Raw genomic sequence first — 16,500 nt, 5'->3', positions numbered from 1 at the left:
TTCCTTCCCTAGACACTGCATCCCTAGCAGAAGTTATTCCAAACTGAGACTTCCCACAGAAGGTTTCTGTTTTGATAACATGCCATTTTCCAATGAAAAACACTTTCATCAAAAAGTTCCCTACCCTGCTTTCTCACAGACTGCCAATGTTAACTTGTCTTTTGATCCTCAAGGGACTAGAGGATGTGTGTGCATAAAAGAGCCTAACCAGATTGTGGAGAGAGGCACACCCAGCGATGGCTTTGCAGCTCTCCTCAGGATTAAGGCAGCTATCCTTGGCAATGCAACTGTCTGTGTGAGGGGATGGACTATGTACCCTAGGAAGTGATGGCTTTGCTTGTTTAGGGTTTAGGGACCCATATGTAGCCAGTACCTTGCCTGTCTTGGAGGCTAGCATATGCCTCCAAGGCACCCTATACATTAAATAAATAACAGCTGAATTCATGGGACATGTGCTGCTTCATCCCAGAACAATGCAGTAAACTGCAATGCACACTGTGCAATGTTCTGCCTGCTTCCCCCACCTCTTCTGAGGGCTTGAATTTACCCGACACGGAAAGCTGTCCAACCAAAAAGCACTCTAGGTCCTCTCAGGAAAATGATAAAGAACTTGATACAGCACACTGCAATGAAAATCTATTGCCTGCCGACTCACTGTCCTCAAAAGTAGTCACAACCCTTCTCCTACCAAAGATCACTAACACAGAACAGTGTCTTTCAAATCCATTGCCATGCTTGCTTGCTTCTCTTTCTGTCGGCACAGCTCCGCTTTGGAAGCCCAAGCCAGTACTCACTGTCATAGCCCACAGCTGTGAGTATCGGCTCCCTCCAACTAAAAGGGCAAAAGCTGCTTTGGAGAATAACTCCATTTTGCAGAACATGCCTCTGGTCAGGACTGTTTCCATCAAGCTGATAGGAAAGGCTGTCTTTGCGTCTAAGTGCCTCTACCTGAAGTCACAGGGCAGAACTACCCATCTAAAATTTAGGCTTATAGGCCAGACTTGTCTCTTCCCTTTACTGTTGAGGGAGGCAAACAGGCACCTGCCAAAGGTTTGTAAAACAGAGGTTTGCACAGATGGGATGAGTCAGAAGAGCCTATCTCTGTAGTCACTAAGCAGAGCAGCCTAGATAATGAGCCCAGATTAGACACCTGATACTCAGACTGCTACATTTAGGTTAGATATACCTTACCTTTGGCTACGGCTAAACACAGCACACAGTGGAAGGTGCAATTAGGATAGGCCCTGCTCTGATCGACAGCCATTCCCTCTGCTGTGCTTCCTAGATGCGTGACTGCTTATGGTGAACACCAACAGAGAGGCAACACAAAGTGAAGGGCTTCCCAGCTCTGGTATCATCCCCTGCCGAGTAGACACAAGGGAGTAATGCATGTAACCCTCTGTGTCAGGCCAGTGCCAGAAAGGATGGAAGGTACTCCAAGGGATGGCCAAGCAAGTCTCTTGTTAGTGCAGGTCTCACAGACTACACTGCCTTGGTCCTAAAGAACACAATGCTTCATGGTGCACCAGTCCATAGCCCCGATACTCTGGCCAAATTCTTACAGGTTATGGCTTTCCATCCCCATTGTCTAGTATTTCCACCAGACCCAGCAACCTCCACTTACTTGTTGTTATTATTCTGTTTAGTTATGGTCATACTGTTACAACTGCCAGGCGCCTTTGCAAAGCTAAAAGCATTTCATTAGGGAGTGAAATGACCTTTTCTAGCCCTAGTTCAATTCCCACAGGTATTGTGAGGCAAAGGTATTTGTTAATATTAGCAAAGAGCTCTGAGCTCCTCAAATGGAATAACTGTCATGGCAAAAGGAGTTGTATTATTATGAAGAGGTTCTAGTCCAGTTAGCAAATCGCTTTTGCCATCTGTACAAACAGAACATGCTGCTGTGTTAGGGAAATCTGCTATGCTTTGGAAAAGCTCTAACAGGTTGCTACAGGAAGGTGAAGATGCTCAGAAACAAACCATGCCATTCTTACAGCCGTATTTTTGATTTTGCATATTTCAAGGGAGCAAATAAAGATTAAATATAGCTCCCAGGAGCATTTAGCTACATTCTCACACTGAATTCCTTGTCAAACTATACACTAGAGGCATTTAATCTCAATTAAAAGATCAATTATCAACAGATAAAAGATTATCTGGGGCATTACACAAATACAACATGATTTGCTAGCAGCTGGTCAGTAATCTCCAATGAATTCTTAAACACCTTAAATGAAAATTTAACTACAGTTCCATAATTAAGCTAGACTTTTCATTCTTCAGTTAAGCTTCCTGTAAGATTGGTCTTTACTATTACCCATAACTATTCAGAAGCCCATTACTGTAACACAGATCTGGGGGAAGTTCCATGTTCTAAAAATTAATTAGAGGCATTTGTCATCTTAAGAATGACCTAGGCATTTATATGAAAATTAGAACTAACTGATGACATCATGTGATGTTGAGAAAAGTGTTCCTGATTTAACACTGTGCATGAGAAATGATGTTTCTTATTCATAACACTGAAAATATCTGAGGCTATTCTGTGTTGTTTGTTGTTTGAATTTGGGACATTTCTACACCAAGTATCAATTCTGATCTTCTGAAATGCCTGCTTTTTCTTGCAGAATAACATATGGATTTGTCACTCACAGAACCATATCTATGTCTCACTTTGGTCTAGTGCATTTTAATGTAGCACAACTACTTTTTGTGTTCATTAAGAATTTAGAAGTATGCTAAAAAGAGGCATGGAAAACTTCAAAATACCCTGACTATAATTCAGTTTCACTAAACCCCTTGATACACACACAGTATAAGGTCTAATGCACCTGCTACCTTTCTGCTTTTGAAAATTAACTGAGCAAGAGTAACAAAAAAAAATGCACACAAACCCCATCATTCAGCCATGGGGACTGACAGTGCTTTACTGTAAGGCTGTAACAGGTCATTTAACCCCAGTGCCTCATTTGTGGCATTATTGGGAATGACAATGTGTGTGGGCAGCTGTAGAGCTGCTACCACTCTCTCATTATCAGTATAGTGTAGTGGGTTGTGTACATTAAAAGCCATATAACTGGTACATATGTTGCAGTAGCACAGAATAGCTCCCTCCCCGTCACCTGAGTGCTGGCTGCATTTCTAGAAGTGCCCTTTAAGTGCACTGGGACATCTCCCAGGATGTCTGGCACTAGCAAAACACAGTTTCTGACCCTTGCAGCTGAGGCTGCACTGGCCCACGAGGCACCTGCGGCTGAAGGAGCAGCCCTGAATGAGGAAAAGACTGTGCTCTCCCGGGGCAGAGGCAAAAGGGGAAGAAGCATCTCCGTGTCCCCTGCTAAAACCACGCTGTTCCCCACCACCGCAGGAGTGCTCGCCCCTGCTGCAATCCTGTCTGCCATGGCAAGAGCAAAGGCACGTGGACAGGCTGGAAGCCTCAGTGCGTGGGTGGATCTGTCTACACCCCAGTGCCTGGAGATAATGCTCAGGTGACACACGAGCAGCTGCTCCAAGAAACCCATGAGAGATCAGGGAGGCAGCTGTGCTATATAAATAATAACACCATTAGGGTTGCCTGAAATATCCTATTCAAAGAAGAAACTTTCTACGTGCCCCAAGAGCAAGGGATGCACAGTGGTGGCTGCTGTGAGAAGGGAAGCAGCAGGGCAGTGGCATTCCAGCAGGACACACTGAGTGGCACAGAGAACCCCAAACTGCTAAACTACCAGGGGACGGGGGCAAAGACAGCGTTCCTGCAAGAAAGCCTGTTTCTCAGTTGGTGCCCCTCTGCACTCCCCTTCCCCATGCCCCGGAGCCCTGAGAGCCCCAAAGCCTGGAGGGAGCTGCTGACACTGGCCATCTTTCTGCCTTTGAGGGAAGCGGGGGCAGGACTGGGGGAAGATGTTGCCACCTGATGCTCACGCAGCTCCAGCTTTGCAGGGACAGGCGATGCTGGCAAGCAGTGGGAGGCAACTCGGTTCGTTTCTTTGCCCCATCTCAGGCAGCAGCAGCAGCAACAGGAAATCCAGGAGCTCTGTGAAATGACAGGGAGGGAGAGTGAAGTCCCCTTGCCTCGGCTGGTGACGTCTCTCCTTCCTCCTTTTTTTTTTTTCCTGTCCCTATAAAGAATCTCGGGCTCGCATCAAACTTCCCAGCGAAAGCAAACCAAACCCAGAGGGGTGGGGGGAAAGGGAGGGAGAGAAAGAGAGAATCACCTAAGGCGGGATCTGGCCATGCCCGAGCCCCGCTGCCTGCCGGCTGCCTGCCCCGGGCGCTGCGGGGTGCCCCCCGGCAGGTAGCCGGGCTGGGGGACCTGGAAGCTCCCTCTCCTCCTGCCTTGCAAACTCCAGCTGAAGTTGAGGGATTTATTCTTCCTCCTGATCTCCGCAGCACCTGCACCTCCCTGGATAAATACATCTAAGAGGAGGCTTTTCAGTTCAGCCACCTCATCCCAAACTCCAGGCAAAGGACTGCTCAGAACAGCGACTCACTGACTGGAGGAAACTTTTTGCCAAACTTTTTCTGGTGCTTTGCTCTCTGCTTTTTAACCCCTGGAGATACTTTGCGCCACCCAGGCGGACTGAGGAGCCGACTCTTCTCAGGCAGAGTAACGCGCCCCTCCAGGCACCCCATCAATTAGCAAAGCAGGGGGAAGCGAGGAATAAAGTTATTGTGGGGTGGGGGAAAAAAGCCTCAAAACGTGCACCTGGAGAAGAAAGGAAGGAAAACAAAATCTGCAGCCCAAGGATGAAGCGGTGAATGGAGAGAACAATTTAACTGGAATCAACAAGTGGGAACTTCTGCACGCCCCGCTCTTCCCCTCCCTTCCCGCTCCAGCCCCGCAGGCTTTCAGAAACTCCTTGCTGGAAAGAAAACTTGTCCCCGTTCGCGGACCTCTCCCCCTGCGACTCACAAGGGATATAGCAGCCACCCACACCGGCACCGGCCATGGCCCCCAGGCCCACCGCCGCCCTGGCCCTCTGTGCCCTTCAGGGGCTGCTCCTGCTGCACGGTAAGACTCGCCTCACACCTGGCTTTCTCCTTCTCTCCCCGTTCGCCCACGGGACTCTGCCGTGCCCGGCTCCTGCCGTGTCGCGGGGGGCGAGCGAGGGGGCTATAGCGGGGCGTGCGGCAGCCACCGGCGCGACCGAGCTCTCCGCCGTTACCTCAGGCGAGGGCGCTAGGTGGCGCCAAGGGGCGGCGGGGGCGCGCGCTTCCCGCCCGCCCGCGAGGGGCAACGCCCGGGTGTCCTCCGCGGTGCTGACAGGGCGGCGTGGACGGGGAGCTCTCCCCACCTCAGCCCGGTGGGCAGGTGCCACCTTTCAGGCACCTCAGGTTTTAGGCCTCTGAGGGAGGCTTCATGAAGAGAGATTTAGGAATCCAAGCAGCCGTATCTCAAGGGAAGAAATCTCCTTGAAGTGTGTTGCACTTAAAGGACATTTATTATTTTTCTTTCCCCCTCCTCAGCACCTCGGTTAAAAGCAGCGGGCCCTTGCGTCTCCCTCCCCGTGTTTTAACTCGCGGTTGATGGCTCAAAGCAGGCCTGAGGAGGAAAAGGCTTCCGTGGCATGACAGGGAACGCGTGGGCTAGCCCGCTTTCTTCAGAAGGCAGGAGTGCTGATGGGCTGTGTGGGTACAGCCATTGCGGGCAAATGCCCGCCTTCTCTTTGATATTTCAATTCTTATTCATGTGGTGTTTCTTTGCTGGACTCCCCTTAGCCCAGGCACTAGATTATGTTCCCTGTTCTCCAGCGCTCCTTTTACCCCGCTGCAAATGCGTTGTCCCCACTGGAGTTACTCCCACTTTTCGCCAATCCCAGAAAAGCCAAGAGGCAGGTTAATGAGATTTAGAAGAGCTTTTCCATCTGCCGTATGACTTTTCATTATCTCATTAAGTGTAAGGATTTCACTGCATTACCATGCTATTCATTCATGACACTGCAAATTGTGTAAAGGAGATGGGCTGTTATTTACCGGGGAATGCTTTCTGACAGCAATAATGTTTTGGGGTTTTCTTATGATGAATGTATTTCACAGCACAAGACTGTTGCTTCTTTAGCATATTATAATCTTTTTGTAATTTAATATCCAAACAATAGCTTCTGGAAACACTGTGAAGCATCACTGTCCTTGATTTTCTTGGATTCATTCAGGGATTTAATTTATTCCTTCTGCAGAAAGGAATTGATTGGTAAGCACTAGCCCCAGTGCATCTTGCATATCCCCTACAGCACCTTCCCCACAGTTACCTACAGAATAAACAACTAAGCCTGAGACTGTGCTCCAAAGGGCTTGTCCAGCTTTCCCTCATTAGAAAAAACCCAAACAATCCTGAAGCAGCAAACCTTGCAGGTAAAAAGGAGCCCCTCCACCACAGAAAGCCTAGCTACCGGCGGTAGCAGTGCCCAAGTTAACCCCGGGGAAGGCAGCCCCGCAGCACGCTGGACACCGGTACCCACACTTTGAGTTGCACCTGGCGCAGCATAGGAAGCTCCCGCAGCCCTCGGAGAATTCCCCTAATGTGCTCCATCTGGCTGACACGTGCACGAGCAGCCAGCTGCATGCTACGTTAGTTTTAATGTCTGAATAGCCTGGAAAAGTTGCCCATAGAAGGCATATTACCAGAAATCCAGTGTGAATTTCACAAAGGCATAAATCACCCCAGACTTCCATGGATCAGGAAGAGATAGTAAGTATTTGGGAGGTGGGAGAAAATGCGCAATGCCACAAGTGTTCCTGAGGCTCCGGAATGAAGTGGAGATAGTGCAGTTCTTATTGAGGAGGTGTGTGAAAAGCCTGACCAGATTGCTACCTGCATTTCAGGGCTGACTTTGGGCTGTCCTTACCAGGTTACTTTCCTAATAATTTTGGCCCTAGTAACCTTGGAACTTGGTCCAGATTCATTCTCCCATCAGTACCAGGCACAGAGAAGGCAGAGAGAAGGCGATGTCTGCATCCTGTGAAAAGAAAGGAAGGCAGGCACATCGCTAACTGTCCCTGTGGGCAAAGACTGATGATGGATTTGGAAGCAGCATTATGGATGTCAGACCTTTGTCCATCATTAGGAAAAGATAATATGTTAGCAAAGTCTCTGTGTGCCCTAATTAGGCTGGAAGCCAAACAGAAATAGGGCCAGGAAGTTGGACGATTCTGGATAGCACTGATGTTGTTGAGGTATTAACTCCTCAGCTACCTTTCCCTCAAAGTTTGTCTCCAGCCATGAATTCAGTGAAACTTTGTTTGCCCTCCTGAGGCATCAGAAACGTAGATCTATTCTGCAGGCTGTAGGTTAAACCTTCTCTGGGATCTTTGCTGTCAAAATTGGGCTGAGTTGTGTTGAAGAGGCTGACTCTGATTCAACTCGTTTCCTCTGCAATGCAGACAGAAGATTTTAAAGCTATGAAAGACTTTCAGTAGCTGAGGTGCAGAGTGAGGGTAGCGCAACTGCCCAGCCAGGGATAACTCCCCAGCCAGGGCTTTGCAGGTGCCTCAGTGAAAACTCTCAGCTTGTACCAAACCTTCGCAGAGGAGTCCAAGTGCCCCCTCCTTCTGTATTGGTAGCTGGTTGCAGCTGCTGTGTCCTATTTCTGCATCCTGCTCAGCAGCTGGCCAAGGCTGCCTAAGTGTGCCATGGGTGCCAGCAGACAGAAGTTAACCATAGCCATTAAATTCATCCAGATCAAAGGCTGGTCTCCTTTAGAGGACTCCTACCTTATTTCGCCCTTTCAGTCCCTGTGGGTGTTTAGCAGGGGGAAGAAACCATGCAAACATCATCCCAGTAATTTCTTGCCTTATTAGAAAACAGCTTCAAAATATTTTATGCATCTTAAATTTCCTAATACAGTCCTACAAGTATCATTACATTTCCACTTTCCTTTTGCTTATTACACAGCTTATGTTCAAGTCCTTAGAGTACTAGTTCAGGTCTTTCTGCTCAGAACGTTTGATGTAGTAATTATTGTGCAGATGCAAACAGCTGCCACACATTTTAAATATTAACCAGCCCATTACAAAACAATCTGCAAAGAATTTTTTACAAACTTACACCCTGCAACACCTTACATCTTGCATGAAAAATTTAGCATCTTTTACCCTGACGTGATCATCAAAAAGTTTTTAATATATGAGCAATCCAAATAACTTTTCAGGCACTAGAATAAACTCAGCAATTTCAGCGATTTAATACTGGAAAACAAGTTTCAAGGATAAAAATTAGGTCCTGCCTGATCCCTTTGAACTTAAAGCAAAGTCTGAAATTGATTTTTTGTTTGTTTCATTTTGCAACCTCTTTTACAAATAGAATATACTAGGATGGGTAATTGAGCTTGTTAACATATGCATTTCAATTATACCACGTAGCTAAGCCAAAAGCTTCAGGAGCGCAGACTCCTTCTGGTTTGCCAACTGGGATGCTCACTGCGTGTAGCCGGGAAGGCTGCGGGCTCCGCGCTGCACTGTTGCAAAGTCAGAGGCATTAAGGGTATGCTTTTGCCTTTCTCTGAGGCAGCCAGTGCTGGAAGGTTGAGGACTGGATAGCTTACAATATGGGTTGTTGATCAGTTCTAGTAAACCAAAAATGTGTCTTTTAATTGGTGTTATTCCTAAACATTTGCTTTACTGTGGGAAAATGTTATAAAAAGCAGAGTAGCCTTTTTTTTAGATTGTGATATACGAGCCTCCTGTCTGAAGCTGCCACATTCAAAACCAACTGGAAATCTCTTTACACCAATTTATCCATTTAAGGCAAGGAAAAAAATGTAAAGTATTTCTGAATACTCCATGAACTTCTGAAAACCAGCATCATACCCAAAAGAATACTGAGAATACAAACCAGATTGTTTGTTGAAGGTTTCTGTTATAAGATCTTATAATATTCTCTTTAAAAATTTAAAAAAACTCACCTTATCTGCATACATTTCCCCTGGCCTGCTACTATGTATCAATCTGAATAAGAGCAACAGGGTACATTTGAGTTATCTTTGTCCTTTCATACAGTCTCTGAATTGTTCATTTTATGATGAAGTGTTTGTACAAAGCAATGGCTCAGTCTACTTCAGTTTGAAGCAATATATCAAGCTGGGCTGAATATATAATATTTATGTTTCTAGTAGGTTTATGCACAAGGGCAAAAGGTTTCCAACCACAGCGGGAGATTTCTCAGGTACAGTCAGTGGTAGGTGAGCTCTGTTTTCCCTAAGTTTGTCTGCCAAATTGCCAGCACAGTTTGAAAGGGGGTGAAAATCTGCCCTATGTCGTATACATTCAGAGATGAAACACATCTTTTGCTTCCAAAGACATTTGCGAAGTATATGCAGCAAGGGTCACTTGATCATCAGCAAAGGACAGGGTGAACAAAGAAGCTGCTTTCAGTCTACTTTGCAAAACAGGTTTTGGGGCAGCAACAGCAACCTGCATTTTTTAAAACTACGCAAGAAATTTTCAGGAGGCAGCATTTTACTTTCAGAGTATGAGAAGGACACTGAAGCTCAGCCCTACCAAATTTCACATGCTTAGTTTGATATTTCCTCTGACCAGCCCTGCTCCACCTTTCCTTTTTTCTCGAAACCAGCCTGATGTCACTGGATTGGGAATTAAGAGTGGAAGTCATTAAAAGGCATTTGGAATATCTACACAACAGCTAGGAACAAAATAAATCTGTCCCTAGTGTTTTCCTTCAGAATCCAGCTCAGATGACTGACAGGACATGAAGGCTTCTGAATGCTGATCAAGACATTCCTGTTCCTCCGGTCCTCACCTTCTGGCAGAGCATCCAACTGTACTCAGCCACAATGACCACAAAAAAACTGGTTACCTAAATAAGCTGGCATAAAATATGTGTAAGAGAGAACTGATCTCCTCACCACATCAGGCACTTCTTTAATTTTTCTTATTAAGGCCACAGAGAAAATAATAGGAGCTGCCAAAATCAGCCACCCAAGGTTACTATCTGGAAATGGCATTTAATATAAGCACATGCTTGAAGCTTGCCCCAGGGAGCAGAACTTCAGCAGCAGAGAGCGGGCAAGATTAGAACAAATCACTTGAAGCAAGATTTTCTCTATGGGAGGTGCGACCTTAGAGACTTGTCCACAAGCCGCTTCCTTAAGTGGGGAAGGAGGAAGGTTCAGAGAAGGTCGGGAGTCTGATCTCACGAGGCTGTGATGGGCAAAACTGATGGTTGCCCATTTTGTGCAAATTCATCACTGCCCAAGTGCTGAACACACTTGTGTGGGGAACCCCAGCTCACCTGAAACCAGGTAGTGACATAAATGTGGAAATGAACTAGTCAAATCTTGTGACTGCTTTTAGAAGCTGATCATACCTCCAGCATTTGCCAATAACGAGAATACAAAACAAGACTCTTGGACCGAGTCCGGTGCCCACTTCACAGAGCTGAATCTGGTGTGATGGTGCTTGTCTTTGCCGTAGCTAAGACAGGGCTTGCAGCACGGGCAGCCATCAGTGGTGTTACACTGCATGTACCCGAATGACTGTCTCAGCTCCGTGCTTTCAAAGGCTTTGGAAATGTTAAGTGGTGAATTCACACACTGAGGGAGCTGAGCTGCTGCCCTGTGCCAATGTTGTTAACTTTCGTATTAGGCTGTCACTAACAGCGTTACACAGCTATGCACTCTGATGGGTAGTGAGTAAGTCTGTGAACTGTTTTATGATGGAGAGAAAGTAAGCCTGTGGACTGCTTTATGAGTCAGTCCAATACCCTCATCCCCAAGTCCCTGGATTAGTCTGTCTTTATAGCACATACTTTTTGCCACCACTACATCTTAACATCCCTCTCCTGCTCTCCACCCCCCACCCACCCTCCCCTTTCCTGGATGTCTCCTGAACTCGCCTCAGGGCTCAGGATTCCTCAAATTTTTACATTAGAAAAAGCCAATAGGAATTTCTCAGCCCTTCCACAACATGGGTCTGCACAGTCTCTCTTCCCTATACCAAAATGAATTTGCCTTTAAACTTGTGCCTGGTGCAGAGGCTTTGGCAAGCCAAAGTGGGCTTGCCTGAAACCTGCAGGTGAACCTCATTTTCTGGGAGCAGATGCACTAAGTGTTCCTGCTGTACTGAATTTTACAAGAAGCCATGTTTGCGAGCCTTCCTCGCCAATATCTAGAAATACAGAAGGAGTCACAGCTAGTGTGTGGTGTGTGTATAACCATGGTTCTCAGGGCTTTTGTTGTGGCTCTAAGCAGTAAAGCTTTTAGCACTGAGGAATCCTTGACAATACTGAGCAAGAAGGAAAGGACCTCATCTAACCCTTCGAATGATGAAAAACTGAATGAGCCATTTTCCTTTGTGCCCTGCAGTGAATGGCAAAAGCATATGGCCCTCAAGATTTCAAAATTCAGCCAAAAACTAAACTCAGGCCCAGAATGTAAAGGAAATATATGGACCAGCCTTCTATTTTCAGATCACTTGCCTTTGTCTTCTGCATTTCCACATAGGTTTCCTTAGATCTTCCTGTGTTTTTCTGAACTGTGGGAACATGATTGCCAAGGAAGTAGAGAGGGGAGCTTTCAGCCCTGCTGGGATTGTTCTTGATTTGAGGGTCAAGGAAGCTTGACCTAGTCATTACCTGTTCCATTTTTTACAAAATTGCCATGAATCTAAAACACCTCAGCCAAAATCTTTGTTCCTTTAGAGCCCACAGTTCAGAAATTGCACACCTTGAATTCTTCCTTACAGATACAGTAAGGTCAGTTTGCAGGAAAAGCACCAGCCACCATGGGGCTACTTTGCCTGTTCCTCTATAGCTATGAGTAAAATGGGACTGCTCATAGGGATACTCCTCCACACAAATACACAGAAGCAGCTATTCTGTAAGGCACTCATCCTGTTTGCTGTTAACTTATATCTCATTAACTGAAATCAGTGCTGAACACAATAATTCAGGAGTTAAAGCGATTTCCTCCATGCTCCCAGAAGCCTGCAGCAGGTGATATGAGCATGGAGCCTCCCAGAACCCAGGTTCTCATCCCCATTTCCCTCACAGCTACTGAGAAGGGCTTGCTTTGGCCCTTTGTAGCCGTAGGGATCATCCCTGAAAGCTGATAGTGAGCCTGGACTTCCCCAGCTTTTGGGTTGGGTTGCGTAGGGGTTGGTGTTTCAGACCTTTAATGTGCAGATGCCTACTACAGTGTGTCCTCCAGGAGTTATAGAACGTGTTTTCCCCCTCTGCTGCTTCACTTGTTCTTCCAGCTGCCCAAAGCTGGCTCCCCGAGGGGCCGTAACACATGCCTACACGGTAGCACTTGGAAGTCCTTCTTGTGGGCAATGCTAATTACAATACGCCTTCATACAGGAAATGGCTGTTGGGAGAGATTGCCCAGAACTCTGAACAGGAAGACGCATGTGACTGTGTTTGAAAGGAGGGAAGTAAAGCACTGTGGATTATCAGTTGCAAACCTCAAGGTCTTTGTCTTTCCTTGCAGAAAAATAGATCCCACAGGTGCCGTGTTGTCCAGTACTGGGTCACTAGGTGCATCCCCCACCTCCGCTTAAGGACGGGTACCCACTCGATTCACTGCTCACTCCTGAATTAATACTATCATTGCTAATTTGCAAAGATAAGGGAAAGGACTTTGTGAGCCTCCGCTACCTTAAAGCGGGGGTGCTACTTTGTTCCTTAACCCATGAGGTATATCAGAAGAAATAGTAACGCAGTGCCCAGGTGTGGGGAGAAATGCTTTCCCCAGATCTCCTTCTGGATGCATATGAGGCAAGGAAGTTGTACCAGCTCTTGATGCATGACACAGCAGGACAGAGCTAAACAGCGAGTTTGGCTAGTTAAAAGGGTTTTGTACTGTTACAATTAAAGGATGATTCAAGTGAATGTAAACAATGATGTCACCCTGAGAACCTTTTAAACACAATTTAAGCTATTACATGGTGTGAAGCAGAGAGAATCGGCTAACCTTTTGGCCTGTCGCATTTTTTTCTCTACAAAAGGATGGTGTCTGGATTATTTTCATTTCATATTCATGCACTTGGGACAAGCTTTCCTCTCCGTTACACAGGTTTAAAGCTGTAGCCTGGCTGAAGACAATAGTCTGTCTTTGAATATTCCTTTGTGTGACTGAGAACATTTATTTTATTATGGTCACTTATACATATTGTGGTAGAATCTGAGTGAGGAAAGAACTGGCTGGAAGCTGCTCTCGCACGGCATGCTTTGTAAAGGCAGAGATTTTACTGATCTTGCTGGAAAATCCTAATTTGTTTCGGAAGTGAAAATTCACTCTCAGAAAACAAAGTAACCTGCCTACTTTCCTGTGATGAAGGAAAGCCAGTGTGTGGCCCCCACACCGAGACTGCAGCAACATTCAGTTGTTGAGGCAGCACAACAGCCCCTACTGCTACTCCTGAATGCTCCAGTGTACGCTCTCGCTTCACATTTATTTTGGCTTTACAGATCCCGTTCTGCTAGACCTCCTGGAGGCTCTCATGCTTAAAACAACTCTCCTTCAGTCTTGGCAAATTTTCTATTGAGTAAGGACAGAGCAACAGCTAAGGCAAGAGAACGGGGTTTGGCCCAATAGGAATTACCAGAGAATAATTAATCCCCAGAATCCTACGTCAGCATGAACGGAGTGGAGCATGCAATGGGGAGGGATTCCCTGGGGCAGAGCCTCCTCTGGCTGTGATCTCCATGCAGTTGGCCCATCTCACTTTGAAAGAGCCGTGTGTTTCTCACAGCTCATCATCCCACTCAGTGATGACTTTTCCAAACATAATGATACCATGGGTCTCTGGGAAAGCAAGGGCCCAGTTGTTACCATGAAGCCGCTAATGATCCTGCTAACAGTTTTATTACTTAATCCACTGATATATCAGGTTCTGACTTTCCAGAAAAGAGATAAACCAAGTCTTCAGTTCAATGTATGTAGGGGTTTGGAATTGTTGTGGGGTTTCTAGGCTGCGCTCGCATTTGGACTGGTTTCCCATGGCTTTCCCACCAAGCCAAATAAACATGGGGAGCTTCATTCTCTGGGTCAATCTGGGCAACATTACCCTGCCCTTAATGAAAGAGAAGTGCAGGTCAAACCCAAAGGCTGGGTATGGCACGCCTCCTGGGGTGAAGGAACTGGCTGGGCAAGGTGAATTCAGGAAGACAGCAGGCTGCTGAGCAGGGTATGTCAAAGGTTCTCTCCATCTGGCTCCAGACAGTATTGTACGCTGCAATCCCCACCAGGATATTTTGTCATTACATTTGAAGGAGGACGTATACAAGGCCGACTTCTTCTTAGTATTACGGAGACATGGGATTATTCTGATCTATAGACTTTTCAAACAGAAAGACCGGCAGAGTTGGTAGTTTATATGCTATGGCTTGTATCAGAAGAACACTCTTAGACTAGAAAGAGGAGCTAGAGAGACCCTGAAAAGAAATTTGGGGCTTCACAATATATTAACTGATTTTGACCTTTATATCAAGGATAAAAATCATTAGTATAAATTAGCCATTTACTTCGCCTTTTTTATTGTTGTCTTACTTTGCATTTTAAAGGTAATGTTCAAACCTACATAGTGAAATGCCATTATTAATTTAATAAATCATGAAGTAATGTGCCTTCTTCTGGTTACTGAAGTTGATCTCTATTGAATTTTGTGCATAGCTATGGTTGTTATGTTGTTATTAAAAATAAATTACTAACCTTATTTTCCTAATGTACCCTCCAGCATGTCAGAGCTGGTATACAATATCATCTAGGGCGGGCATCCACAGACAGGCACTATGACATCCCACAATTCTACAAGCGCAGACTAATGCTCCCAAGAGAAAGGCTCTCCTTTTCCCATCCCAAGAATACGTGCACAATTTGTTTTAGCATTCCTCATGACAGTATTTTCAGCCTTCTGGAGAGTTTCTGGCAGAAGGACAAAAGAAGAGGAAAGGAGACAGTTTTGTCTGGGTATAAATCTCAGTTTTCATTTGTCAAACCTGTCCTGTAATTTTGAGAAAATCGAAGCAGTAAAGCTGAAAATTCTGTGCTTGGAGTGGGATTAGTGGAAAAGCTAAAACTGAGTTAGTTTTGATTTCCATGGAGCAGAGTTTGTATAGCTGCCGTTCTAGGCCATATGCTCTTGCACTGTACAATATCACAGTATCACTGTACTTTAAAACATTACTGTAGATTTCTAAATACTACGTGGATTTGTGGTCCAGCATTGAGCAACGCAGCTTTGACGTTCTGCCTTTCTGTCTACCTTTGCCTGGGATGTCCCTTAGTCTGACCACTTGACCTAAGAATTTTGGTCTCCACATCCTCCTCATTTAACTGAAATTTTTATATAAAAATCTTGTTTTCAAGTTAGTTTACATTAAAAAGATAAAGGAAACAGGCAGCTATTGCTTGGGAAGACAGGAGTAATCATCCTAAGATAAATGACTGGGTATAATCGGTTTGGCCAGAAATAGGAGGCACAAAGCTGACAGCATGAATCTCTCACCAGCATAAATCAGATCCATTTGTAAATACAACGAGTTGGTCCAAGGTCTGCAAGTGCCCTGGGCAGCTCGCACTGCTGTGCAGTACTGCAGAATGTCCTTTAGGGGCTGGTTTGCTGCATTAAAAAGCTACTAAAGCTTTTCTCCTTGTGCAGACAGGAGATAGAGGGATGTGCATTCAAATAGCTACAGTGCTGTCACTACCTCGGCTCCTCAGGTGGCTTCTTCTTTCCTGGTTCACACCTAGTGCGACCACACTTTGTAATTGAGAAGGTGGAAATCACCGTACCGATGAACTAGTCCTTTTCCTGAACAAAAGGCCAAGTATAAACTTTAAACCTGAGTTCAGTGCTGGACCATCTGTATGAAGGAAGTACTGAAGGCTTCATTCTATGACTCTGAGATTGTTGTTTACAGATTCTGGACATTTCTGATATAGTGGTCACACTCTTTCTATGCATTTCTTTTGCATCCTTGGAGCAGCGATGACAGTTAATACTGACATCATTAGAGCCATCACCATTATGGTTCAGGATAAACATTTCACCTTGATGAATCAGGTAGCTAACCCTTTGCAGAGCCATTGTTTTGAGCTGCTGATTCTTTAATTCCCAGACTGACCAATATATCTGGTCTTGTCTGCTGTCACCATACGCAGTCTCCTCAAATTTAGAGCTAGACTAAGTAGACTTAAAAAGAGACAGTAAAAGCGGTTAAAGAGCATCATTAGGAGGGCCCAGAAGAGCCTAATTCCGTTAGTCATCTTTCCTGTTTTAAAAAGTCTTTCTGCTTATCTCTGTTCTGGTCTTGGCATCCGCTGGTAGTGAAAGCGAAGCAGTGACACTTGGGCGTGGCGGGATGTAAGGAGGGTATCTCATATGCTGATCTTCTTGCAGCGTGTGTGATAAAGGAGTTGAGAGGAATTCTCAGCATACATAGGGCAAAGGTCTGCCTCTTGTGCTTTTTCATTTAATGTTGATTTAATGGTCAGAGTGATGTTCTTTAGTATGTATTGTACTGCTAGCCCTTGAAAGGCTGCC

General features: G+C 45.6%; 1 protein-coding gene across 2 annotated transcripts in view; it reads left to right on the top strand.

The window, feature by feature from the left end:
• The first annotated feature begins 4,149 nt into the window (after window positions 1–4,149).
• Window positions 4,150–16,500, top strand: part of LOC130158601 (vascular endothelial growth factor receptor kdr-like) — a 141,977-nt gene continuing 129,626 nt past the window's right edge. For both annotated transcript variants that reach the window (XM_056359320.1, XM_056359319.1), the window contains exon 1: window positions 4,150–5,011. In XM_056359320.1, coding sequence (XP_056215295.1) covers window positions 4,948–5,011 — 64 coding nt within the window. In that variant the 5' untranslated portion in view covers window positions 4,150–4,947. The remainder of the gene's footprint in view (window positions 5,012–16,500) is intronic.

Source organism: Falco biarmicus, chromosome 14 (genome assembly GCF_023638135.1).
Source record: "Falco biarmicus isolate bFalBia1 chromosome 14, bFalBia1.pri, whole genome shotgun sequence".
Lineage (NCBI taxonomy): Eukaryota > Metazoa > Chordata > Aves > Falconiformes > Falconidae > Falco > Falco biarmicus.
Note: the sequence above shows the minus strand (reverse complement) of the source record. Positions and strands in the feature narration are given on the sequence as shown.